This window comes from Nannobrachium achirus, assembly GCF_963921795.1.
Source record: "Nannobrachium achirus genome assembly, chromosome: 16".
NCBI classification, from domain to species: Eukaryota; Metazoa; Chordata; class Actinopteri; order Myctophiformes; family Myctophidae; genus Nannobrachium; species Nannobrachium achirus.
Window position 1 is genome coordinate 29,264,208 of NC_137823.1, and position 25,968 is coordinate 29,290,175.

General features: G+C 44.2%; 2 protein-coding genes across 5 annotated transcripts; one reads left to right on the forward strand and one right to left on the reverse strand.

The window, feature by feature from the left end:
* The first annotated feature begins 309 nt into the window (after positions 1 to 309).
* Positions 310 to 20,529, forward strand: hmbox1b (homeobox containing 1 b). 4 transcript variants are annotated; one of them, XM_080743990.1, is made up of 10 exons: positions 310 to 474; positions 3,740 to 4,481; positions 8,299 to 8,384; positions 8,710 to 8,820; positions 11,415 to 11,568; positions 12,697 to 12,779; positions 13,150 to 13,245; positions 14,020 to 14,114; positions 15,703 to 15,786; positions 16,851 to 20,529. In XM_080743990.1, exons 2-10 carry the CDS (start codon positions 3,751 to 3,753, stop codon positions 16,992 to 16,994), a joined length of 1,584 nt encoding a protein of 527 aa, XP_080600116.1. In that variant the 5' UTR covers positions 310 to 474; positions 3,740 to 3,750; the 3' UTR covers positions 16,995 to 20,529. The 4 variants fall into 4 exon arrangements, with proteins under 4 accessions (XP_080600116.1, XP_080600118.1, XP_080600119.1 ...); XM_080743992.1 differs by having other exon boundaries at positions 14,023 to 14,114; XM_080743993.1 differs by having other exon boundaries at positions 16,791 to 16,956.
* Positions 20,530 to 23,372: 2,843 nt separating this feature from the next.
* Positions 23,373 to 25,571, reverse strand: LOC308300954 (acylamino-acid-releasing enzyme-like; the record flags this gene model as incomplete). The annotated part of the gene is made up of 1 exon (XM_080744852.1): positions 23,373 to 25,571. The coding sequence occupies one exon, from the start codon at positions 25,569 to 25,571 to the stop codon at positions 23,373 to 23,375; it is 2,199 nt and encodes a 732-aa protein (XP_080600978.1).
* Between the last annotated feature and the right edge of the window lie 397 nt (positions 25,572 to 25,968).

The following is a 25,968-nucleotide window of genomic DNA, read 5'->3' on the forward strand; positions in this document are numbered from 1 at the left end:
GAAGAGCAGGACCAAGGTCCGCTGGCCTTCGCGCCGCTTGCAATGTCGTGGACAATAAAACGAGCGCACCCTTTCATACACTCTGACTGAATCACCAGTAAAAAACACTCTCTCGTAGATCCACAGAGCAGACTGTGTGTGGATCCGCTCGGAGCTTTCTGGAACATGTAGTTTTTAGTGTCAAAAGATCTGCGCCCGGGAGGCAGCGGCCTTCGTCAAAGCCAAACTACAGTTCCCTCAGAGCTTAGTCGGAGGTGTTAGTTGTCAATATGGCTGTTGTCACACAGACAAAGCAGAGAGGCAAATAATTCAGAGCCCTCTGATTAGAATTCCTCACAAAAGGGGTCGAAAGGGGCACAACTGTAAAAAAAAATTGCTCCATTGTTCGACTGCAGCAAAACAACAAAACACACACTGTAGAGGTCTCTGTTAGATTTCTAAATTTAAATGGTTAAGCGGACGATTTGAACCGAGGTAAGTCATCTTCTTTTGCACTGTAACGACCGTGAATGTGATGTTATTAATAACTAACATTTGGGGCTGGCTAGCGACGATGGCTAACATCAGCTACTATATAACAGTGGTTGGCAGCCAGGGGCTAGCATGGCATGCTAATAACCCCACTATGAAGAAGAATCACTATGTTGAGTTGCTATTATTGAAGTGTCAGTGTTGATGCTGATAGATCTATTAGACCCACTGCGGTGCTGCTGCTGCTGCAAAATGCATTAAAAAACAGCCTGTTCTATTATAGGTGTCAAAGCTGCAATGGAAAAAAGAAAGCTCTTTGATTTGCAAACGCCACACGTACGTCGCTCTTTGATAGTGAGCTGTTAGCTCATGTTAGCCTTTTGGGCAAAGGGCGTGAAAGACTGGCAGTGCCACTGGCTTTACTGATGCTTTATAAGCATTGAGCCAGCTGTTATGCTGCCCTGTTATAGGCAAGGCCCCTTAACAACAATGTCCTAGATTGTGTATGTATGCAACATTAGCTGATCGGATAGTTATTAGGGGGAAACACTATGGTGTTGGCAGCAGACTATAAGTATTTAAAGCCTGTTTGAGAACATTGACAAATTTGTGAAACTGTTGTGGAAAGAAAGAGTGCATGCATTTAGTGTTTCTGTTGCATTGCAACCTGCTTGTAAGAGTTAAGTATATACACACAATTACTGCAATGTATCCCAAATATTCTCCCAAGTGTTGAAAGTGCTCGTATAGTGTGGGCGTGTATATTGATTGAGAGGTCTGGAATGATAACACGATGTGCCATTCCATCGGTCATAAGAACAGATCAGACCACCGCCCTTTCTCTCTCAAAATGTGTTGATTAGTAATACATACGTTATTACTACTACTCAAGTTCACAATGGTACCGTTTTAAGCTTATATGCATGCAAAGGCTAACTTTTCAGTCTTTGATTGATTGAAGAGTGTATTAGCAGTTTGCAATAGAACAAAGTATAGTTTCATGGCAGCACAAATCACTGGTACAAGGTAAACTAAAAGGAGATCCTAGTAAGCTTTATAGCTTATTTACACAGGAACCACACTTTATGTATCTCATGTAAAGTCACTCCTTCATATATCCCATGGCCATGTGTTTATACCAGCACCTGATCACTATACCCTTGTAGTGCAGTGGTTCTCAAACCTTGATTTGAAGGTCTCCCCTTAACTCTGACAGTGTACAAATGTGGGTCCATTTGGTTCCATTTGTACACTGTCAGAGTTACAGACTTGTAGAGGTCAATTTAAACCTCCTTAAAAGAGTCCCTGAAATCCACTTTGAGAACCACTGTTGTAGTGAATAGTTAACTGAGGTAAATCGTTGACCAGCTAGTTTAACTGATGTGTAATGATTTGCCATGCAAGCTGCACATAAACTAATAACCACTAGCCCTTACCCGTTCAAAGATAGATATGAGCTCCATCATGATGTGCAGTGTGTGGGTTATGGGATGTGCACTGTGCATACAGTATATGAGGGATGGAAAGTAACTTTAACTGGTGCTTGCATGATAATATGTAGGAGCATCAATGTAAGAAATACCTGTTTCGTTTAATGGCAATTTGTGAAAGTGACAAACGGGCTTCACAGTTATGTCAGGTGTGTTCATATGCTAATGGTGATGCGATTTCAGATCAATTGCTCCAGCCACCGAGGAGAAACGCTGTTTCATACAGACAGACACTCACTCACTCACTCAGACAGACATTCGCAAAATTATAGTATAGATGGAAAAAACAAGAAATTGGCTGCAGTCAGGACAGGAAGAAGGAGCTTTTAAATTAAATCTCTGACTGTACATATGCTTTCTAAATAGCATGGTTTACCAGCATAACCCATTCCTGCATGGTATGTGGATTTAATGCTTAGTTCTGAGGTTCAACCGTTTTCCAATGGAATTGTGCTTGATTCACTGCCAGTGCCAAACCAGGTGTTGCCTATGCACTTGAGGGGAGCTTTAGTGAATGTTCTTTAATGCATTTTATACTGCCTGAGGGTTTAGACATTAGAACATTGGAAAATCAAACTTCAGGCATGCTCCCCTTTAACTGTTGCTCTAAGGCTACATACTTATTATAATAACCAGCAGTGGTTCATGGATAGTCATTAGTAGTCTCAGTAGTCACTCACTAGTGATATGACTGTAGGGTGTGCAGCTCCTGAGGGCATAATAGATAAGTATCCTACATCTGTATAGTACACAGTAAAGAGGTGTGTGTGTGTGTGTGTGTGTGTGTGTGTGTGTGTGTGTGTGTGTGTGTGTGTGTGTGTGTGTGTGTGTGTACACGCGCACGCGCGGGTATTGAACCCTTTTAAACCATGTATCATTACCGGAATGGGCCCAGTAGGTACAGAAGATGGCAAATCTGCCGCAGTCTGATTTCAGTGGCATTGATTTTGAGCGCAGCAAAGTGCTTGTGAATAACATACAGTGTGGGTGGTGCTTAAAGGAGAGAGAGGAGATGTTGTGGGCTCTCAAAAGAACAGCAGTCAGAGAATGCTAAGATAGCATCAGCTGTCAAGGTGACTCTGGCACTCTGCGTGTGTTGCCTGCCGGCTCCCAAAAATAGCTGATTTTTATATTCCCTCTCTCCCTCGCTCCCCTCCCTCCCTCCCTCCCTCGCCTCCCCGTTCCCTTTCGCTTTCACACTTCTTCACCACGTCTGGCTTCTGTCGTCCTCTCTCATCTGCTGCTCTTTATTTTCATCTTGTCATTTCTTTCCCACTCACCCTCTACTCCTGCCCCCCTTCACACAAAAACACTCGCACGCACGCAAACTCGCGCGCACACACACACGCTCCCTCCCTCCTCCCCTGTCTCTTTTACCCTCGCTCACAACATCTGCATCCCAACACACTTTCTTCCTGCCTTCTTTATCACTCTCTTTCCTCCTTTCGCTAATTTCCTCCTCCCCTTGTGCCTCCTCTGTCCCTCCTCCTCCTCAACACTCTGTCCATCTTCCCCATCCATCCCGTCGATCACTCCTGCCCTCCTCTTTGCACCTCCCGTTTGCTTCCACTTTCTCCTTCCACCCCCCCCCCCCCCCCACCCCCTGTGCATCCCACACTTTCTTCCTCCCTCCCTCCCTCCCTTTCCTCAACTCGCGCCTGCTTTTCCTGCTCTCACACTTCCTCCTCCTCCTCGACCTCTTTGTCTCCTCTCCTCTCCTCCCCGTCCCGTCCTGTCCCATCCCGTCCCCTAAACATCTCGCCCCATCCCGTGTCCAGCAGCAGCAGGAATGTCTGAGTTCAGCGAGGAGCCGCGCTTCACCATCGAGCAGATCGACCTGCTGCAGCGGCTGCGTCGCACCGGCATGACCAAGCAGGAGATCCTGCACGCGCTCGACACCCTGGAGCGGCTGGACCGGGAGCACGGCGACAAGTTCGGCCGCCGCACCTCCTCCTCCTCCTCCTCCTCCTCCTCTTACGGGGGAGGAGGAGGAGGAGGCGGGGCCAACAACAGCTGCAGCAACAACAATAACAACAACAACAGCTCCGCCTCCAACGCCGTGGCCGCCGCCGCGTCGTTCAACAGCAACACCACTGCCTCAGCGGCCGCCGCCGCCGCCGCCGCCTCCTCCTCGGTCGCCGCCTCCTGCAACGGCAACGAGAGCGCCACCGCCAACAGCACCGCCGGCCGCTCTGCCGCCTTGACCTCCAAAGTGTCCACTGCCACGCAGACGCAGTTCCGCGGAGGCGGCGTCGGGGGGCTCTCGCCGTCGCCCAACAACAGCTACAACACCACCTCCCCGCCGCCCGGCCCTCATCCCCCGCCCCAGGCCGTCCTGCCCTCGCCCGTGTCGCTGGCGGCCCTGGCGCAGAGCGGCCGCGACAGCCTGGCGGCCACGCCCAACGGCAAGCTGTCGCCGCCGCGCTACCCGGTGAACAGCGCTGCGGCCGCGCGCGCCTTCGGCTTCGAGGCCACCGACGAGGACCTGGACATAGACGACAAGGTGGAGGAACTCATGAGGTCAGTGGTGGTACTGAAATATACACTGGCTGAGGTCAAGTTTAGGGTCAAATAGTTTCTAGTCATTTAGGAAGCTTTTTAAGACCTTTTCTGTCACTGTTTTGCTGTTTTATGAAAGTTTCATATCATGATTATTGTGACCAAATAAATCACAATTTACATCCAACATCCATTATCCTGGGGCGGAACATTTGCCAAAAAATAGCCGATCTACAAGCTCACAACACGCCACAACGCATGTGAGCTTAAAGATCGGCTATTTTTTGGCAAAGAGATTTGGTAGAGAGAGAGTGAAAAAAGACTATCAAGTACGTATATTATAAGTATGTTTTACCAATAGAGGGTTTAAGTGGTAGCGGATATGCAGCTCGGCAAATAAAAGGTGATTTGATCCCAGTGCATTACGGTGGACGATATCACTATGAAGTAAATCTCCTCGATACGGTTATCGTGAGTGTTTTTTATCACGATAATATCGCTTATCTTCCTAACCCTGGTCCTCAGGAACGCCTGCTACTGCTGGGTTTCTATCCTGAATGACCAGGGTTGGTGAATTCATGCAATAGAAACAATATTTTTGTTTTGCTAGTATTATTATTGTCTCCACCAGACGAAGGCATGGGGGAGAGTATGTTTTCGTCTCCGTCAGTCCGTCCGTGTGTCCTCGCAGTTTGTTACCACCTAATCTCAGACGCCGTTGGGCCGGTCGCTGCCAGCACACACACTCCCTGGATGCCAATTCAGAACCTCTGCCTCACATTTTTCACATGGGCCTGTTCTAGCGCCACCAGGAGGCCAATTTGTGCTAAATTACCTTTTGGCCAGTACTCCTACAGATTTTGTCCAAAAATCACGCAAATCAGTAGACAGTATCTTTACAGTCATGTGATCGACATTGATCTGTCTGATTGTCCATATTCCATCCTGATTGGCTGAGATTGGCTTTCAAAGTTTGTAAGATTGGTCCGTTTTGGACAAAATGCCTGAAATCACAAACGCAGAGTGCAATTAACATGAAATCGCGCACACACGTTCCCACTAGGCCGAGGAAGAAATGCCACTTCAACTTTTTCAAATCCAAACTTGACAGGATTGATCCGTTTCGAACGGATCAATCTTTGAAAATTATGGTAAAAATGTTATGGACGTTAACGTATGGCAGAACGTGTACTGTAGTTGCAGTGGCCAAAATACAGTGCATGTTCAATATCTATTTCCATGATCCAAAATCTATTTGGAAATTCCCACAAAGTATATAGGACCTAAGTGGATAATTACATTTGAAGTGAAACAGTGTGGCCAATCTGTTGTGTGCATGCCTACTTTAAGTCAGTTGCCCCTGGACAAGACATACAGTGGGAATAAGAGGGGGGCATTTATAGCTCGGGATCTATCTTCAGCCTTGCTCTAGCTGGGCCCTTCTGCTCATCTGCTCTCACCATGCATTCTATTACTGTGTCCTTCTTAGAACGGCAGAGAAGTTAAGTAGTGTTCAGCAGCCATGCAGGCCAGGGCTCTCAAAACATCTCTCTTCCCAGGACTGTGTGTGCGTGTACATGTGTCTCTGTGTGTCCGTGTGTGTGTCTGCGCGTGTGTGTGGAACACAGTCGTAGCTTTTCAGCTATGGCACGATGCCCCTCTGATCCGGCATGTCTCTTTTAAAAGCACACATCTCCCTCCCTGCAGGGGTTAGTTTCTTTAGCTGGCACCCGCCACGCTCTCCTCCTCCCCCTCCTTTCACCTCTTCTTCCTCCTTTCTTCTCCTCCACTTCTCTCTCTCTCTCTATCTCTCCCCCCGGTCTTGTACAGCAGCTTGTGCTACATTGATTTAGTGGTGTCGATACAAGCAGCGTTTTTTGAGGGTCTAATTTTAGCCGCGTCTCGGAGGCTGGTGTGGAGGATATTGATGCTGGATGTCAAGAGCCGTGACGCATTTTCATCTCAGAGATTTGCCAACGAGAAGAAAGAGACAGCGAGAGAGGGAGAGAGCTTATGACTTTGGTGCATTTGCCATTCCGCTGCACATGTCGGGGATACGATTGTTTAGATTTCAGTAAGATGCTGCTGTGGATGGCATGTGTGGCTCTGTGTGCTTTGAGCATGACAACTCTACAGAGAGAGCAGGGGTGCGGGGGCAGTGCCCTGCCTGCAGGATCAGTCTATACTGAATAACTGAATATGTATGCACTCTTAACAGTCCACACAGCATTTTCAATCACTGTATTAAGTTGAGGCTATGTTCAGACTGGCATGCCAAACCTGACTTCTGGCCTATTGTTCAGATTGTAATCATCAGATTCCAGTTGACTACTTGCAAATAACAGTGTGGACTGTTTGTGGATTCAACACAAAGTGCTTCATATAATGCATAAAATGACAATTAAGGAGAAATAAAGATATGAGGCTCAAACCTACAACATCAGGGGGAATTGACCCCCATGAAACTGGGGGCACAACAAGTGGTACTCTAGCCCAGGATCACAGGATCACAAATTTAGCCCACATTGTTACAGCATCACAGATTTAGCCCAGATAGTTACAGGATCACAGATTCAGTGCAAGAGGACGTCAGCGCATGACTTACAGTATAACAGACAGCCACACTCCACATATAATATACCCAGGCACTTTGGATGGAGGCCAGATACAAGATGTTTTCACATTCCCGTCTTTGTGCAGACACTCAGCCCTGTATGTTTGTCACATTTAAAATGCCAAGAATCCAACTCTTTCTAAAGAGGTGATAGTAGAAGATTGGTATAGATAGTTTTAAATGGATTTTAAAAGTTTTTATTATACTGCCACCAAATGAATGTCCTGAGGCTGTAAGTTAAAGGAGCGAGAAACCCCGCCTCTTTATTTGTTTTATCAGAATTCAGAATATGAAAAGAAATCTAAACTGTAGGAGTGGTTTCTAAAAATGTAGGAGTGGTTTCTAAAATGTAGGAGTGGTTTCTAAAATGTAGGAGTGGTTTCTAAAATAAAATGTAAGAGTGGTTTCTAAAATCTAGGAGTGGTTTCTAAAATGTAGGAGGTGATAAGCCACCTCATGCCGTACTAATGGTACGCCGAGAGCAAATATGTAATGAGTGGTGCCAATCATTTCTTTTCTACCCAGAAACTGGAAGAACACAGAAATAGCTACAGTACAGAGACAGCAGAAAGCTCTGAATCCACAAGCCTATGGGCAAATTGAACCATATTGCTCCCTATCACAAGTGACTCATTGATATAATATATCGTCGTTGTCGGGTGGAAACCTCGCATCTCCAAGTTTCAAATTTGTATGTTCTTTCGCAAAGCAAAGCCCTGCTTCATCGTACAAGGCTGTCGCACAGAAGTAGTGAAAACAGCCGATCTACAAGCACACAACGCCTCGCGGTGCGAGGCGTTGTGTGCTTGTAGATCGGCTGTTTTCACCAGTTTAAATCATTTTTAAAATGATAAATGCAAATCGAACGGACATACAAGGTTTTCACCCGCCAACGACAATATATTTATAGAAAAAGTGATTTGGGGTTTCATGACTCTTTAAGTAAAACATCGATGTCTGATTGGAACTGGATATAGACCATAGAGTTATAATAAGTGGTATAATCCAGTAATCCATTGCAGAATGGTAAAAAAAAGTTGATTTAAAACAGTTACGCTTGATTACCACATAATAGTGATGTACTGTAATCAGGTTAGAATCTGTCTGGGGCCCTGTATCACATGTTAACCCTTTCTGTCTGTCTCTCTGCTATCTTCCTTGTCTCTGTCCAAAATAAAACACATGCCCACCAAACCCCATAGTGATGATGTTTGTGTTCTGCAGGAGGGACAGCAGTATGGTGAAGGAGGAAATCAAAGCCTTTCTGGGAAACAGGAGGATCTCTCAAGCAGTGGTGGCACAAGTCACTGGTCAGTGACACACACACGCACGCACGCACGCACGCTCATATCTCCCTCTCTCCTATCTCTTCCTTATACCTCTCGCTCTCTCTCTCTAATATACTGTATATCTCCCAATTTCTTCTCTCGTATCTCCAATCTTATCTTGCACATTTCTGTTCACGCAACTCCCTTGCAACTCTTTATCTCTTTAGCTGTCACTCTTTAATTGAACCGTTCTCTCACATTACCACCTTAAACTGCAGACCACAGCAGATCAGTTCCTCCCGAGAGTCGTCTGTGAAACAGACGTTGGGGGGGAAAAAGATGTTAATCTCTTGGTTTGTCATTTCAGGTATTAGCCAGAGCAGGATCTCTCATTGGCTACTCCAGCACGGCTCTGACCTGAGCGAACAGAAGAAGAGGGCGTTCTACCGCTGGTACACGCTGGAGAAAACCACCCCAGGTACAAAAACGGAGAACAGGTTTTTGGATGCCAAACAAAGCGCATGCACCCCTACCTACGCCTAGGGCAGCCATCTTTAAGTTTTGGACTAAAGCCTGGGTTATATTTAGTTGCGTAAGGGTGTCACGGCACCGAAAATAGCCAATCTGCTATTTTCAGCATGCGCACAACTAATTAAATTTCACCCTTAACAGCTCTGTAACTGGGATTGACCCTTATGAAAAACTCTTTTTACAATGTGTTTTTCTCAACGGATGCACAACAAAATAGCTTCTTTTTCTTCAGAGGGGCTCCTGTGAGGAGGTCATAGAAGGTTTGGTCGTATATCAATATTTTCTCCAAATCAAACCACACTTAAAACACATCCAAATACAATGATAAGGTAACCTTATCATTGTATTACTTATTACCTATTGGATTACCTTACCTATCTCTGCAAGTTCAATTCTGTACTGAAATTACTGGAATCCTATGGCTTCCTTGGAATTTAATCAAACCACAGCATGCTACTGTATGTAAATTAGTCACCAGGACATGGTGAGTCATAGTCAGTGGGCTAAACATGCCAGAGCGCCGGTATGGTGGTCCTTTAAGGTTAAATGTATGTACCTTGCTGTACACGGGTCAACAGTGAACCTCTCTTTCTGCCTACTTCTGAACGGCACAGATGCCATTCAGTGGTTTTATGACAGGCTTATATCAAGATAGCAAACATCCCTCTCTGTCCTCTGTGGCATGTTTCTCCATGGACCTGTGCCAACCATCGTCAGCAGTGGAAACCGCTCTATGCTATTTATGGCCAGACTGTGCCCAGCCCTAATCCCTGTCGAAGTCCTTTTACAAGACTCCGTCACCGCTGCTGCAGAGAAACTGATGCCCCGTTCACGCCGGTCTCACGAAACCGTACCAATACAAGCTTGACCCAGCCAGGCCTGATTTATACTTAGTTCGCAACCGCGACCCATGGAACCCGCATCTAAGTACAGTATAACTCATTCTTTAGGTCTTGTTCAGTCACCTCTGTTTTTATGGCGCACGATTAGTTCAGCATACAGCTGGCCGTGGAGTGTCTGAACTTGGAGCAGAAGTTAGCAGTGTGATCATAGAGCACAGTGTTCTTTGGGACAATTTCTTGTTCACACTTCTAGCTTATAATGTTTTTGTTTCAGGAACAGGTTGGCTGCAGAAAAAAGAGAAGCATCTCTAAATGGTATATTTTACATCGGTGTCCACTCCAGAGAGTGAATTAACTGAATTCAATGATTTTGTTTGATTTTCAGTTTTACCCTAGTCTAGGACAGTGCAGTGCAGTGCAGTGCAGTACAGTGCAACACAATGCTTGTCATCTAATATTTATAGATGCTAAGACCGAATCTGAATCTCGGTACATGAGCAAGGTCTCTACCTGATGTTTTAATTAACCTTCACAACTGGAGGTAGATTTAGAGTTTTTAGAGGTCATTGTGTGCTGCTCAGAACACATTATCTAATTAGATATTAAAGGACAACTTTGTTTTTTTTTTTATAATAAGGGTTCATATTTTAGATTGTAATTAGAGAAAAGAAAATGTTTTTAGCAATTTTGATTTCAGTGGGTGGGGGCTAAATATGTATTTTTAGACACAATACGCCTGTGATTTCTTTATTACTATTTACAGTAACACTACTAGCCCCCATAAGTCACATCTTCCCATGAAAGATTTCTTGGGAATGGGCTTATTGTGTCTAAAAGACATACAGTATATAGCCACTTGTACGCATGCCCCCACTGAAATCAAAATAATTAAAATCGCTAAAACGATAGAAAGCAGTAAATGAAAACATTGTACGACTCATCTTTTCTTTTCTATAATTTCAAACTAAAATCCCTTGTTGTAAAGAAAAACAAAGTTGTCCTTTAACAGTTGACTAAATCCATCACGAAAAGACAAAATATGAACTACTCGTACGTTTCATCATGGCTCATTAAGTCAGCCTCTGTTCTAACTACAGGGTTCCCACGGTCATGAAATTCCTGGAAATATTTTGAAATTTGTTTTTTGGAATTGATCAAGGGTCCTGGAAGGTCCTGGAAAAAATAGCTATGCATTGTCTTTGGTTATTGATTTTGTTAATACCTCTGAAATGACAAATTAAACATTGGCCAAATTGTCAAATATTAGAGGCAGAAATTGTGAAAATAGCAGATCTACATGCTCACATGTACAACAACGCCTCGCGTTGCGAGGCGTTGTATTTTCACAATAGAACCGTGTTATAAAAAATGTAATGCCTCAACTCTTAGTGCTCGTCAGGGTGCCGGGTCCCCAGTTAAAATATGATTATTTCGGGGGTCACAGCCTGAAAAGGTTGAGAACCACTGGCATACACTACCTGTCTTTGGGCATTGCGCATAGGAGTAAGCGACTTGTTATTGAGCTGAATTTGTGTTATATAGTCCTGAAAATTGGATTAAATATTCTGGAAAAGTTTTGGAAAAGTTTTGGAAATTAATTGGTAAAAATGTGTGGGAACCCTGTAACTAAGACATGTGTCCTCTTGAAAGCAACAGTAGATGCATGAATCTTCAAAAATTCTCTTCATTCCTGTCCCAGGTGCCACCCTAAACATGCGGCCTGCTCCGTTGGCCCTTGAGGAAATGGAGTGGAGGCAAACCCCGCCCCCCATCACCACCGCCCCCGGGACCTTCCGACTGCGGAGAGGAAGCCGTTTCACTTGGAGGAAAGAATGCCTGGCCGTGATGGAGAGGTGAGGAGGAACAATGGAAGCGAGAGACTGAGAGGAGGTGGAGGAGGGATCACAGAAGAGGCACAGAGGGGGAGTCGTTGTCTGTCTTAAAGTCTCTCTTGCTTCCGTGAGGAATTGAGTGAAGTTTACACCGACTGCCAGCCGAATGGCAGCTCAACAATGGAGTAACGAAACCATCTTCAACATACTGTGTGTTTGATGGGTCTAGGAAAAGAGACGTGAGCCGCCTTCAGAGTTCAAAACCACACAAAAGAGAGAGTGATTCATTAAAAAAAGAAACTGCCCTTATATCTAAAGCGAATTGTTCCCTTGTGTGAAGATGTAATGAGTAAGCGTTACAATATTAAACACATCTTACCTTTAATGGTTCAAACCGTTATTGTTTAAATAATCAAATGAACTATCCCACCATCAACGATTATGTATGCAGTACACAGTGTGATTTGAGCAGAATTATTAGAATGATCTTAAGCAGGCAGCTACTATGGTGAAAATCAATGTGGAACTGTACTGCCTTGGTCTACAGCACATTACTTACTGTTACATTCCCACATTTTACAAAATAAACAAAGCCACGATGGGGGAGAGCGGGCTGGCTCAACATAACAAAAGACACAATTAATAATGATTAACTTCACTCCCGGCCCAACAGTAGCCAGTAGGATATGGAACAAACACAAGCTCATTAACCACACTGAATAGTATAAAACTAGCTGTTGCAAATAAATCAATATTAAGCAAAACATTTCTGCAAAAATGTATCAGAAACCGTTTTTTTTGGACTGTAGCCCTCACCCATGGTGCGGAGGGTTGGACTTAGCCGATTTACAAGCTCACAATGCGTTGCATCGCAAGCTTGTAGATCTGCTATTTTCTAAATATTTTTATACATTTTAAACATTTGAAGACTTGTGAAACAGGACATTCTGCATAATGAGTACTTTCTACTTTTGGCACTTTAAATACATTTTGATACCAATACTTTTGTACTTTTACTCATGTAAATTTAGTTGAGTATTTCTACATTGCTGTATTGATACTTTTGCAGTAAGTAAGAAATGTGTAATTTCTCCACCACTGAAAATGAAACGAATTAACTTGTGTCTTCTTCTCTTATGCTTTATACAGCTACTTCAATGACAACCAGTACCCAGATGAGGCCAAGAGAGAGGAGATAGCAAATGCATGCAATGCAGTCATCCAAAAACCAGGTAACCCAAAAGAGACCCTTAACCTCATGAACCCTGCAGTAGCATCCAAAAAATGGGCAAACGTTTGGAAATGGCAGATCTGCAAGCTTACACATTACGCTTCAACACTCGTAGATCGCCTATTTTCGGTCAAGAGATTTGATGTAGAGGGGAAAAAGGAGGGCAACAAGTACAGTCCCCTACCTAGGGGACCCACACCAACATAGTACAGTATATAAGGTTTAAGTTGTTAACAATTTTAAGGATGTCTAAATGTTTCTTAGTTTAACTGAAATGCAAGTTGGGAGAATCGACATGTATAATGTTCATTATTATGGAGATGGAATGTTACGAGGTGCCTGAAATGTCTCACCTCCATGATCTGTTGCAGGGAAGAAACTGTCTGATCTGGAGAGAGTGACCTCCCTCAAAGTTTACAACTGGTTTGCCAACCGACGCAAGGAGATCAAGAGACGGGCTAACATTGGTAACGTGGGCTTGGGGGCAGGGCTAAGTAATTAGGGGCTTGGGACCATAACCTATTATCTGGTGGGCACAATGTAAAATGTGTAGTAAAGGGTTATTCATACTCCAAGGTGAGGTGAGTAGCAACTCACCGTGGTGTAGTTTTCTAAAGTCGGAAAACGACAACATTGCGTCACTCACCGTGGTGAGTAGCAAATCACCTCTCACCCTGACACATCTCTCTGCTTTTACTGTCTGACATCACCCCGTTCACATGATGTAAAAGTACACCCCCTGGACCAGACACTAGTATGTTCGCAGGGACTTACCCCCAATACTGAGTGCCAAGAAGGGAGGAGCTAAGTTCCAACATCTTGCTTTGTCCAAAGTTTGTTGTACGCCCAGGGTCACATTGGTCAAGCTTCATAAATAGCACCGCTCACTTCACACTAGGTGTGGTTTTTCTCTTTGGTATGACCTGGCCGGGTGGCCGGGGATCAAACCCTGACCTGCCAGTCTCAGGGCGGACACTCTAACCGCAAGGCCACTGAGCTGGTTTAGAGCTCTGGTCTAGGCAGGCACAATGTAAAATGTATCCTAACCCCTGTCGTGATTTTTGATCCAGTGCTATAGCTGTACTTACCTAATATGAAAACAGTTAATTTATAATTACATTCATGGATCAGTGAGGTCAGCGAGATTATGGAACGGTCACAACCGACCGTAATGAGGACAGTAAGAGTAAACCTACTGTGACTTGACGGTGTTGTCCTGACTGTCTGTCTCTTTCTCTAAGAAGCCACAATCCTGGAGAGTCATGGGATCGACGTGCAGAGTCCTGGAGGACATTCAAACAGCGACGACATCGACGGAAATGACTTCTCAGAGCAGGTAAGGCTTGGAGTTTCAATACCTTCACGTGTGCCAGCTTTCCTGACACCGTGTGCATGCTTTGCGTCTAAACATAAAACAAAAAAGAAAGAAGGGTTGGTGAATTCTGGTGTGCACATTTTACTATTTTTCATTTTTTTGTACATAACGGCCATTGTTCACACAGCCCGAGACATCCATCAAGAAGTTGTTTGTCTGTTCATGAGCAACGCCCATTTTTCATTGACTAGTTTGAACGCAGCAAAACAATGGGATTAGCTTTTAAAGAGTGTGAACATTTTAGTCCGTTAAATCCTCAATTTAAATTTGATATTTGTAAAATTAACAAATTAAATTAAATGAACACTACATATTTGACTATGTAAAGGCCATTACACACTTGACACACTCAGTTGCCGCCTGTAGAGGAAAATCATATAACGTCATATAATGTGCGGTGTGTGTGTGTTCAGTAACATCGGTGGTAGTCAGGCCTGATCACCTTTTTCAGTATGTTGAATCTGTGGCAGGTTGTGTTGGAAAGATAAGACCAAGATCCCAGTGCAGAGAGAAGACAGACAGAGTGAAAGAGAGAGTGAAAGAGAGAGAAACTTGCAGGCACTTCAGAGACACAATTATTAATGGCTGATATTGCTCCTCTAGCAGGGTTTTGTGTGAGAGAGAGAGAGAGCTCACACTTTAACTAAAACACTGGCACTTCAAGCACTCACTTTTGGCAGCAGAACATCCGATTTAATGTCATTGTCATTGTCAATGTCAATGTTGCAGAGCAAAACTCACTCGTAAAACCTCACCCACTGCAGGAGTGTGTGCAACTACTCAAAGAGCTGCATTCATTAGAGTCCTTTTTGTGAAGGATATTATAATACATTATTATTATCATTATTATTACTATGTTTTGTTCTGTTTTATTGCTTTTGGGCAATGGCGCCATCTCATTGCTAGCGTGATATACAGTATGTAGTACAGGTAATTGGGGAAAAGGGTTGACCTGGGTTGAGCCAAGAGTTTGTTTGTTCAAAAGAATTATTAAATCTACAGATTCTACAAAGCAGAATACATTTTGTGGACATTGCTTTCTTTTGCCTGACTAAGAAACTTCCTCCATGGTGAAACAGTGGTTTTTATTGATTTTAGAAACGTGGTTAGAACTATTTCAACAAAACGTCAGTACACATACATAATAGTACATTACCCTGGCTCCCTTCAAGTCCAGCTAGTGTTTTATTCATTCTCCTACAACATGCCTCCCTCTCTGCTTTACACTGTGAAGCTCTGCGTATTAGAATCCGAAGAGAGATGTTTACATGAGCAATCCGATAACCCAGTGATTATCCTCTTTATTTACTAGTGTACCCTGCTACAATATGTTTTCTGATATTCCCTTCACCAACACAAAACATACTTCCCGATACTGATGAATTATTGGTTTCTGCCTGAGCTTTTTTTGGTTGTCCACTTATCTATTGTGAACTTGAGCAAGATTAAGTTATTGGTTCTAACTTTCGGTTTCGATATATTTTCGGTTAATTGCTCAGCCCTAATGGGAGTGTGAACTGATTGATGATGCTTGTTGAAACCTCTCCAGGCCTGTGACCTGCCCTACTTCGACAAGAGACCTCTGAGTCGACCGTTTGGCTTCTACCGGCTGGAGCCCACCTCCCCCACACAGGTAGTCCACTCACACTAATGCACACATACTTTATGTATCTGGACTGAGTTTAGTAGTTATTCAGATTGAAAAATATTAAACTGAGAAAAGCAAGAAGGATGAACAATCAAGAGTCCCCACAGCTCTATGCCTGTATTTCTTTAACCATTTTCATGTCAGTATAGTTGGGGAAAAAAACAAACGATGCGTGAGCTTACTGTATTTTCTCACATGGTCGGACATTGTTGTCCCCTCTGCCAAAGAGGTAAACCTTTTCCTGTCTTTTAGCAGGATATCTTCAGCAGTTAAGAACAGATTTTACATAACATGTAGTGGAACGGATTAAATTTTCATGCCAAAAGGGCGCATGGCAGTAGGCGTGGCCTGGTACAAAAATGCAGTTAACCTCTGAACAAGAATCAAGGTTTAATGGTTTCTAGTCATACAGTGTAGTAAGGTCTGCAATACTGTGCTAAGATCAACATAACAACTATAACTAAGATGAAGATATAATAAGATAAAGATCATAAAGTTAAAGACCCGTGGGAAAGGGTTTCAGACAGAACTGCTTAACTGGTAGCCATTTTGTTGTCAACATCCAGATATAACCATGTGTCTGTCGACTAATGCAAGAAGCTACTCTATACTGGCCAAAAGAAGCACCATAATACACAAGCTGACACCTTGGCAGAGGTCTGAGTAAAAGTGCTCTTGTGCAGTGGTGCCCAAACCACACAAACTGGCGAAAATAACAGATCTACAAGCACACATCGCGTCGCTTCATGCCACGTTGTGCGCTTGTAGATTGGCTATTTTTATTTAGATTTCTTAATTATTTATCTTATATTATTTTTTTATTTATGGAATTTCTTAGATTTGTTTGTTTTAAAAAGTATACATTTGTATTTATATATTTTTACTTTTTTGGTCAAAATTGGTCCGTGACCCACAAATGGGTCCCGACCCGCTGTTTGGGAAACAGTGCTCTAGTGTTGTTGTTGTTTTTTCCCACTCCATGCATTCAGATCCTACAACACCATCTCTGATCAGTCTCTCCGTTCCCCCTCTCCTCTTCTCGCCACCAGGACGACGGCACAGGGCCAGTGGAACACCAGGACCCTATCTCCCTGGCCGTGGAGATGGCAGCCGTCAACCACACCATCCTGGCCCTGTCCAGAACGGGAGGGGTGCCCGGCGACATCAAGACGGAGGCCCTGGAGGACGAATGAACTGCACAGGAAAACCCCGGGGACGAGAGAGGACGAGAGCGGGAGACGGGGCAAGCGTCGGGAACGTGCGAGAGGAGGAGGGACGGGAAGGAGGAGAGAAGACTTAATGGAGAGGCGAAGGAACGGAACCGGAAGGAGGGGCAAAAACGATACTTAGTAAATTCTTATCTGCCATCTATTAGATTGCTTCTTTCACGCGGTCACTCCTGGTGACTGGCCCCCTCTTCATCTCTCTCTCTCAAGCTCCTCCCTCCTGCGGTGTTTGTTCGACCGTACCCTCGACCGCACGGCCGACAGCCGTTCCCCGTCCCGTCTCGCCTCTTCGGAAATGTTCCGCGGCGAGAAGGAGACGGGACCGGTGTGAGCCTCTGTGCCCTCCTCTAACTGCGGCTCCGGTCTGCTTAACGCTCCTCCTCTTGCTTCTAATGGCGGTCTCACTCTCCTCCTCTCTCCTCCCACCACGTCTGCTTCTTCCTCTTCGTTCCCCCAACCTCCTCCTCACCCTCCTCTTCCTCCTGCTCCTCTCCCTCCGTACCTCCTTATACCTCCTCGCCCTTTTCCAGCCTGACGGCCTGAGCCAATCCTCAGTCGATTCTCACCGCAACTTCAACCTCAAGTTTAATCTACTATACTGTATATAAATCTATGGTTCTTACGGTTCTCAGTCACACTCTCCTCGTTGGTGTGCCACCACCCCTCCCCCCCCCCCCCCCCCCCCAAATCACCCCCATCACCCCCCATCTTCATTGTGTAAATCATCAGTATAGCAGCAAGGACCTCCAGCCATCAGATCATGAAAGATGGATATATTAGAGGGAGCGTGATGGACATATGGATATTGACGGACGGACGGATGAATGAATGAATGAACGACTGACTGAATGGAGAGAGAGAGAGAGCCCGTTTGGGGTTAAAGAACTATAAAATATGGATGGATCGGCCAGTTCAGTCACCCTCTTCCACCCCTCTTAGAGCTATCATTCCTTTTTGGGAACTTATTTTATTTTACCACATTCTACTGCTGTCGTATGAAACCCTTTCAAATTCAACTTTTCTGGAACCAAGAAAAACAGACTTTTTAAGACATGGAATGGGTTTTGATGGGTTTCAGGGTCCAAAGGATCAGGAAACATGCTGGGCGTGTGGAGGACCACGTGAACTTTCAATTAGACTGAAACAAATTGTAATCAATTTTGGAGTTGTAAGGTATTCATTCGATAGCAGCTTTGTTTTTATTTCTCTCACACATCAGTTACTTTCCCCCTCTTAAACTGTGAGCCCCGATGGCTACTGTATATGCAGCCGTTATTATGGCTGTCTATTTAGAGTCCCAATGACACTGTATTAATTCCTGCAGGCTAAAAATGTGTTTGGGGTCAATGTGATAATCACTCAGACTTAAGCTATCTGATATGAAGGGGCGGACATGCCTTTCTAAAACAAAATGATAATTTGTGTTAAATAATGCCAAAGGAAAAGATGCTTTAAGTCAAATCTCGATGCTCATAATTTGTGGCTGATTCTAGACCGGTTTCTAGACCATGTAAAGTTAAAAGACTGATCGGCCGCAGACCTGCACGCCACTGGCCAGTTTCAGAACCCTGTTTTCTTCCAGTGAGGTGTTCTGGTGTATCCAAAGTGAATTCTACTAACTCCATTAGGCATAGTTTATTTTATTTCCCCCCCATTCACGTTCATTGAACCTCTTGGATCCAGTGTGGCGTTGTTTCGTGGCTTGACACTACAGCAGGCCTGTGTTCTTTACGAATAGGTATAGCAGACAGAATTATATTAAACCCCCTCCTAAGCTATTTACTACTACTTGTTCTATGACGCTGCCTCTTTATAATAGCCTAAAGAATGTGCTTTCAGAGGATTTGTTTTTAATCAAACTGGTATCAAATGAGGCATAATGTCTACTGGAAGAAAGGAAAAGAAAAACTTGGGGTAAGCTTGTTTTAATTTGCCATGGCAATCAAAAACGGCCAAGTTAGAGAAGCACCACGTGAAACAGAATCAAACACACCTTAAGTTTTTTATGTTTAAAATTACTTCCTGTATGCATTTTGCCCCAGGCAGAGTGATCCCGAAACCGTTTTGGGTCGGAGATGATCTCTGTCAAATTGTACGCTGTTAGACAGAAATGATCTCAGTGTAGTGTTTTCTTTTGGGGTGCCTGCTGCAGCTTAGGTCCCAGAACGAGAATACAATCCTTCCACCGAGGTCCCAGGTTGAGTTTAAGAAACCCCCCTGCCTTAAGCTTCATTTATACTCCCTCTCAGGAGGGTCAGGACTGTTGCTTGCCAAAAAGAGAAAGTGACACTGTCGTATTATGGAGTATAAATTAGGCTTCAGTGATGGTTTTGGAAAGCTAGGGGGATATTTCATTAAGCAGGATCATCCTGGTAAAATCGGAGAAAGATTTACGTAAATGTAATTCTCATTATGCTTTGAATTAGTCAAACTAAGCTTGGATTGGTTCCCAAGGATCAGATCTCCGATTGTGAATAAGATTTGCGATGTTAATTCACACAATTCTATATTAGCTATCTTGGCTTAAAAAGATTAAGCCCCGCTGCTTGTTGAAATACCTCCCCGTCCCTAGTCTAGTGAAGCTATTAACCACTTTGACCCTGGCGTCCCCATTTTGGGAATGTCATAGGTGAAAATGTTCGAAATCTTTCGAAGAATTTGCCAAAATATTGAAAGATTCTGAAAGTAGGGGCTTAAGTGGTTAAGTTGAATTCTGTTGCTTCAGTGTGTGTACGATGCTCTGATGCAGTGACCCAGTATTGGGATCTGTGTTGCAAAAAGAAAGAGTTGAAAGATTATAACGAAAAAACTAACGAAAAAAGACAAACTCTGTATTTATACTCTGTTTTTTTTTAAGGTATTGTGCAAAAAAGAATGACGATATGTTTTGAAACGAAACATACTTTTATTGTTAAGTTAATCTTGCCTTTTAAGTTTTATTTCCACCTTTTATTTTTGTATTATCAATTCCACTATTTTTGTGTTATCCCTTTTTTTGTCGACTGAACAACAGTCTCCCCCCGTTTGCTTCTGAGGTAGCAGGCTATTCTGTGTAATGATGAAAGATAATGCACCTTATTGAAAATAATGATCTCCGTTGGCTGAGTTTGAAGTGTAAAGCCGAATTTATGCTTCTACAAAAAAAAAAAAAAGAAAAAAAAAAAAAAGTGTTTTTCACCAAAGCATAAAGTAGTCTTCGACCGTCCGTCATCCTTTTAACTGAAACAGCCAGTAGTCACTCTACTAAAAACAAGTGGACTTTATATTCGAAGGGAATGAGCAGGACAGAGTGGATGTTGAGAGCGTCTACCGTATTCCTGTATTCCTCTATTCCCACAGTATCATGGGAGTTGGTGTATTTAGACCTGAGGCCGATTCTAAAAATGCCTTCTAAAACAGTTTTCTGAAAAACGTTGCTATATACTGTATAGCTAAAATCTAAAATGACACATGCTTTCCCGGATCCAAAGGGTTAATTGCCTAGAACGGGTACACATTGTTGTGTATCCTTATTTTGTGCTTTAACTATTGAAAAATAGCAGATATACAAGCTCACAGCGCGGCACCGAGTGCCGCGCTGCGAGCTTGTAGATCTGCTATTTTTGAAAAATCGTGAAAATTAGAATTTTGACCCAATTCTATATGTGTCTTTTGAATCCTTCTACGATTTTTTTAAAAACCTATGTTTCTGTCAGCAATGTGGCTGGCCATCGTCAAAGAAAAGGTCCTTTTCACTTAACTGGAGCTCAGTTAGTCTGTTCTTGAGAGACTACTATGTCAGTGGTTCTCGAACTTTTTCATGTGAAGGACCCCCAAAATGATATGTATTTGGCCACGGACCCCCATCTCAAAATATTTAGTTCCAGGGACCCCCCCAGAAGCAAAATTTGAGTTACAAACGTTCGCTTTGAAAATACATATATTCAAAGATTTGCACACATTTTCACGACTTTTTTCAAAAATAGCAGATCTACAAGCTCGCAGCGCGGCACTCGGTGCCGCGCTGTGAGCTTGTATATCTGCTATTTTTCACTGGTTAAAGCATTCAATGGAGCATTACACAGTCAAATCCTCAGTGTTCATTAAACACTACGATAGTACAAATATAATTGCATCTGTACACTCTTGAGCTAAACGGACACTGAAGAAGATTTTAGTGTGGAAGTTTGTTCCAATAGTATTTTACCGTATCTGGGCTTTTGTATGACTGAGGAACTGATTTGGGATCGGAAAAAAAGATCACCATTATTTGTTCAAAAAGTGAACAGTAAGATTCTTCTATTTACGTCTTAATAATAGACTACTCCGAAATCTGTATTGAAACCTCCTTGAGCGAGACGAACCTAAAGAAACGTAATCTTGTTCCCCTGACTGATGTGCTTACTGCAGTGGCCGTGCTTTTACTCTGAAAGGGTGTCTACTTGTGGTTTTGCCAGGGTTGAGATGTCTACATGTCCCGTATCTCCAGTGAAAAACACCGCCTACCAGTTTCATCCTCCATTATAGCTCAGAATAAGAAGACTGAATGCTGTTGTTATTGATCTCAAATCTAGTTGCGTTCTCAATTTACTGTGTTGCCCATTTCAGAATTTAGTGCCTTTTTTGGACAGTAGACTGTTCTGTAATTAAGATGTAGTATAATATACATTTTTTTGTACAGTTTCTTTGTTCATTTTTTTAACTTGTGTTTATTTTAGTATGATATATACTGTACAAGAGAATAAAGCTATATCAGTGAAATTGCGTCAGGTATGTGTTCTTGTAGGGTCCAAAAAGGATAATGCTAAAATGTGTCAACAAAACGACCACCTGTCTGTGGGTTCGACAGTAAAAGTAGTCGCAGAAATCATTTTTATTTTTATTTTGTATTTTTTCTTTGGTGGAATTGAATCTTTCACCATGTACAACTATTGAGTGGGCTGACTATATTGCTGGCAATGGTAAGAACAAATACATTTTCATAATGTGGAAAGCAAAGTCACACCTAGTATGAAGGGAGCTGTTCTATTTATGAGTTAATTTCATTAAGTGTCCCACGAAGCTTGGCCAATGTGACCCTGAGCGTACAACAAACTTGTGCCAAGCGCTTTGTGCCAATATGTAGGCCAGATGTCGGCCCGGACAAAGCCACATTTTGGAGCTTAGGTCCATTCAGGAGCACCGCGCAAAATAATATAAGGAACTAGAAATAATGTTCCTACGAAACAGTGTGGGCTCGTGTGTAACACCATGTATGGGCACAAATATCTACTCTTTGGCTGCACCTCATTGGCTAAGGGTACAATCAAGGAGAACTTGACTGATACACTGCCTTTGTACTGTCGAGGAGAACTTGACTGATAGATTACGTCATTTTTTTTAGGAGAACCTGACTGATAGATTATGTCATTTTTGAGTAGAACTTGACTGATAGATTACATCATTTTTGAGGAGAACTTGACTGATAGATTACGTCATTTTTGAGGAGAACTTGACTGATAGATTACATCATTTTTGAGTAGAACTTGACTGATAGATTATATAATTTTTGAGGAGAACTTGACTGATAGATTACGTTTTTGAGGAGAACTTGATAGATAATTAATGAAGATAACATACGTGTGCTCGCTTTCAGCGAGCCCACATTTAAAAAGTACACTGCTGTTTTACCTTTTTTTAATCGTGTAAACAAGCATCCTTGCATCTGGCCAAACTTCCGTGGAAGCCTATCTCCCTGCCTTCTGTCTCAAATTTGTTATTTTCATACCATTTACAGAAATGGCTTCTTTGTTGTTCGTCTCCACGTTACTGCAGGGGAAGGGAAATGAAATTCAGGATTAGTTGAAAAGTGATAAAATAACTTAAATTATATAGCTTTTAATTAATAATTTGTGTTTATGCAAAACCAAACACAATCATCATCCCATTTGTTGAAAATACTACCACTCACTTGCAGTTCGATGTGGCTCTTGCATTCAATTCTTAATAACCTCTTTGACATAGTTCATCAGCATGAATCTTAGCTAGAATGAGACTGGCGAGACCAGTATGGTATACCAAAACTTTATAGGCTAAGTTTGTTCTCCTAAAAAAAAAGACTGACAGTACAAAGGCAGGGCCTTTAGCCAATGAGGGAGCAGCGAGCCCACACTGTTTCATAGGAACAGTATTTCTAGTTATTTTCTTGTTGTAAGAAGTATACTGTTTATTGGTTTGAGCAGGAAGTGCATTTTGTGTTTAACCTTCGCTTGCTTTGACCTGAACTTCACACTGGGTAAACAAAACGTCTCTTCACATAGCGGCTTCAGTTGTGTTCCCCTGCTATCAACGGGCTGCTTTAGCACGCTAGCATTCAGCAGGGCGCCATCATGCTCGACACAGGTGCCGAGTCAGCCACAGAGCCATGTTCATGAAGCCATCTGACTCGGCGTCCACCTTGGACAGTGAGTGGTTGTTCCCTGGGTACCACAGCAGCCGCACGGGGACCTGCATTGCTTTGAGAGCTCTGTAGTACTCAATGCCCTGCTTGTTGGGCACGCGCTTGTCATCTTCCCCCAACATGAGCAGCACTGGAGTCTTCACCTGTCTGATGTGTCTAATGGGCGATTTGTTCAGCATCTGTTCCCATACAGCAGGTTGAGGAAGACATTCTGTAGTGTATTCATACCCAGCCTCCACCATACACCAGTCTGGGATGTCTGTGCTGCCGATCATCGAGGCCATATTGGTGACGGGGTTGCGCGCCACACATGCCTTATAGAACCCCGGATACTGGCCAATCAGATGACAGGCCAGGAAACCACCGTGGGAACCCCCGGCCACCGCCACCTTCTGCTCGTCAAACCCCCCACCTTTCAGAACGCTCTCTACGGCAAATTGGACGTCTCGGACGTCCTGGGTGCCCACGTTGCCGGGCAGGGAGAGTATGCTGTCCTGGCCGTAACCGACGGAGCCCCGGTAGTTCACCATTAATACGGCAAAGCCCATCCTACACAGCACAGAGGAGGACAGGCTCCAGTCTGCCACCACCACAGAATGAGGGCCGCCATGAGGGGTGACGACGAGAGGCAGCTTCACTCCCTCCTTCACCTCAGTCGGTTTGACCAGCAAGGCTTCAAAAGCCAGGCCAGGGTATTGGCCGTTGTCTTGGTCTGGGGGCGGGTCAAAGGTCAGGATCTGCCAGCTGATATCCGATTGGCTCTGAGACTCCTCCAGAGTGACCCAGTCCACTTCCCTTTGGGAGCCACTCCGCGGCAGGAAGCCCACCCTCAGGCTCGGCGGGCGGTTTGGAGAGGAGCAGCCGATCACCACCAGGTCTCTTTGTACGTTCAGCAGGCACCAGTTGCCAACGTCAGACTTGGAGGCGAGAGAGGTGACGCTCCCTGTGGTCGTATCGATCACCAGCAGGTCCTTGCGGCCGCGCTGGGGACAGGCGACGAGGACACGCTGGCTGTCAGCAGACCAGCACTGGGGGGACAGCTGAGAGCTATAGATGCCAGCAAAACCATCTGGCCCAGGCCTTTTCACCACATCGACAACCACCGAGGTCTTCTTAGTGTACCAGTCATACATACAGAGCTTGCTACACTGCATGTGTGGACCGTAGACGCCGCACTCCAGGTAGACGATTCTACACTGGTCTGGACTGAGTCGTGGGGAGCACACCGCACCGGTGCCCGACGACAGCTGCTCACATTTCCCTTCTGCAAGATCCAGGTAGAACACAGACGACCTCCTGTTGGGGCAGTACTTGAGGCCCAGTCTGAAAGGCTCGTGCCGCCAGCCAACAAAGACCACACCTGTGTCACCAGGAGCCCAGAATGCCTGTCCAGGGGAGATATTGTCAGGTATTCCCTCCAGCACAGAGACATTGCTGCCCTCGATGTCCAGCACGCAGAGCACCGGGCAGCTTTTATTGACCAGAGCCTCTCCCCAGTCCTCGTAGAACACAAACTGCTCCCCCTTGGAGGCTTCTTCTTTCTTCCCAATGTTCAAGGTGTCCTCCTCATCTCCGTTGGAGGACGACTCTGGTGTCTCTGTCTGGAAGAAGGACTCAGCCTTTGGTCTCTTCCGCTCTGCCACGTACAGGAGATGGGTCTCAGAGTGGGACCACACCAGGCAGCCAAACTGGTCATCCTCATAGACCTTGCCGTGCTTCTTCAAGGCAGCCAGGTTGATGCTCTTCACCTTAAGGTTCTTACTCCAGATCTCCAGAAACTGCTTGTCTTCTCCTTTGACAGAGATTTCTCGGACCACAGCCTTCATTTCACCGGAAGGGGAATCTTTACTCAACAACTCTCCCTTGATCTCAGTGCAGTTTCCTGAAGGTCCAGAGTAGACCACAGACTTGTCATCGTGGAACACAATGTACTGCCGGCAGAACTTGACGTTCTCGTTCCTCTCCAGGTCACGCTGGCTCCATTCCGTGTAGATGTTGCTGTATTTTCCCCCATACTGAGAGGTGATGAGGGGTCCTACATCTGCCCTGCTCAGAGAAGGGTGGAGGCTGAGCTCCCTGTACAGTTTGGAGATGTCCTCTGGGCTCATGACGACATGTGATTCCATGGTCACGGTCAGGGGTTTGTACACAATAAATAATCTGTCTCAACTCTAGCCCTGCGCTGTCTGACTGTCTAGTGACTGCTGTTCTGTCGAGAATGTGTTTTTTTTAAACAAAAAAATTATTAATTTGAAGTGAAATCCACTGTGAACTACTGATAGTATGATGGTGACGTCACCAAGAATGCCGGTCCCTGATTGGCAAGGGCTACTTGCGCACTCTGCTAAAGATAAAACATTGTTTTAAGCTCCAAAAACACACTTTTTATTAATGGAGCAACATTTTGGCCCTTAGGTCTTCATCAGGCAATGATTTGCCTGATTAAGACCTAAGGGTCAAAATGTTGTGATCAAGTCTGTTGCGTTATAGACTGAGGGGTGTCCCTGCAAGAGGCTTCACTGT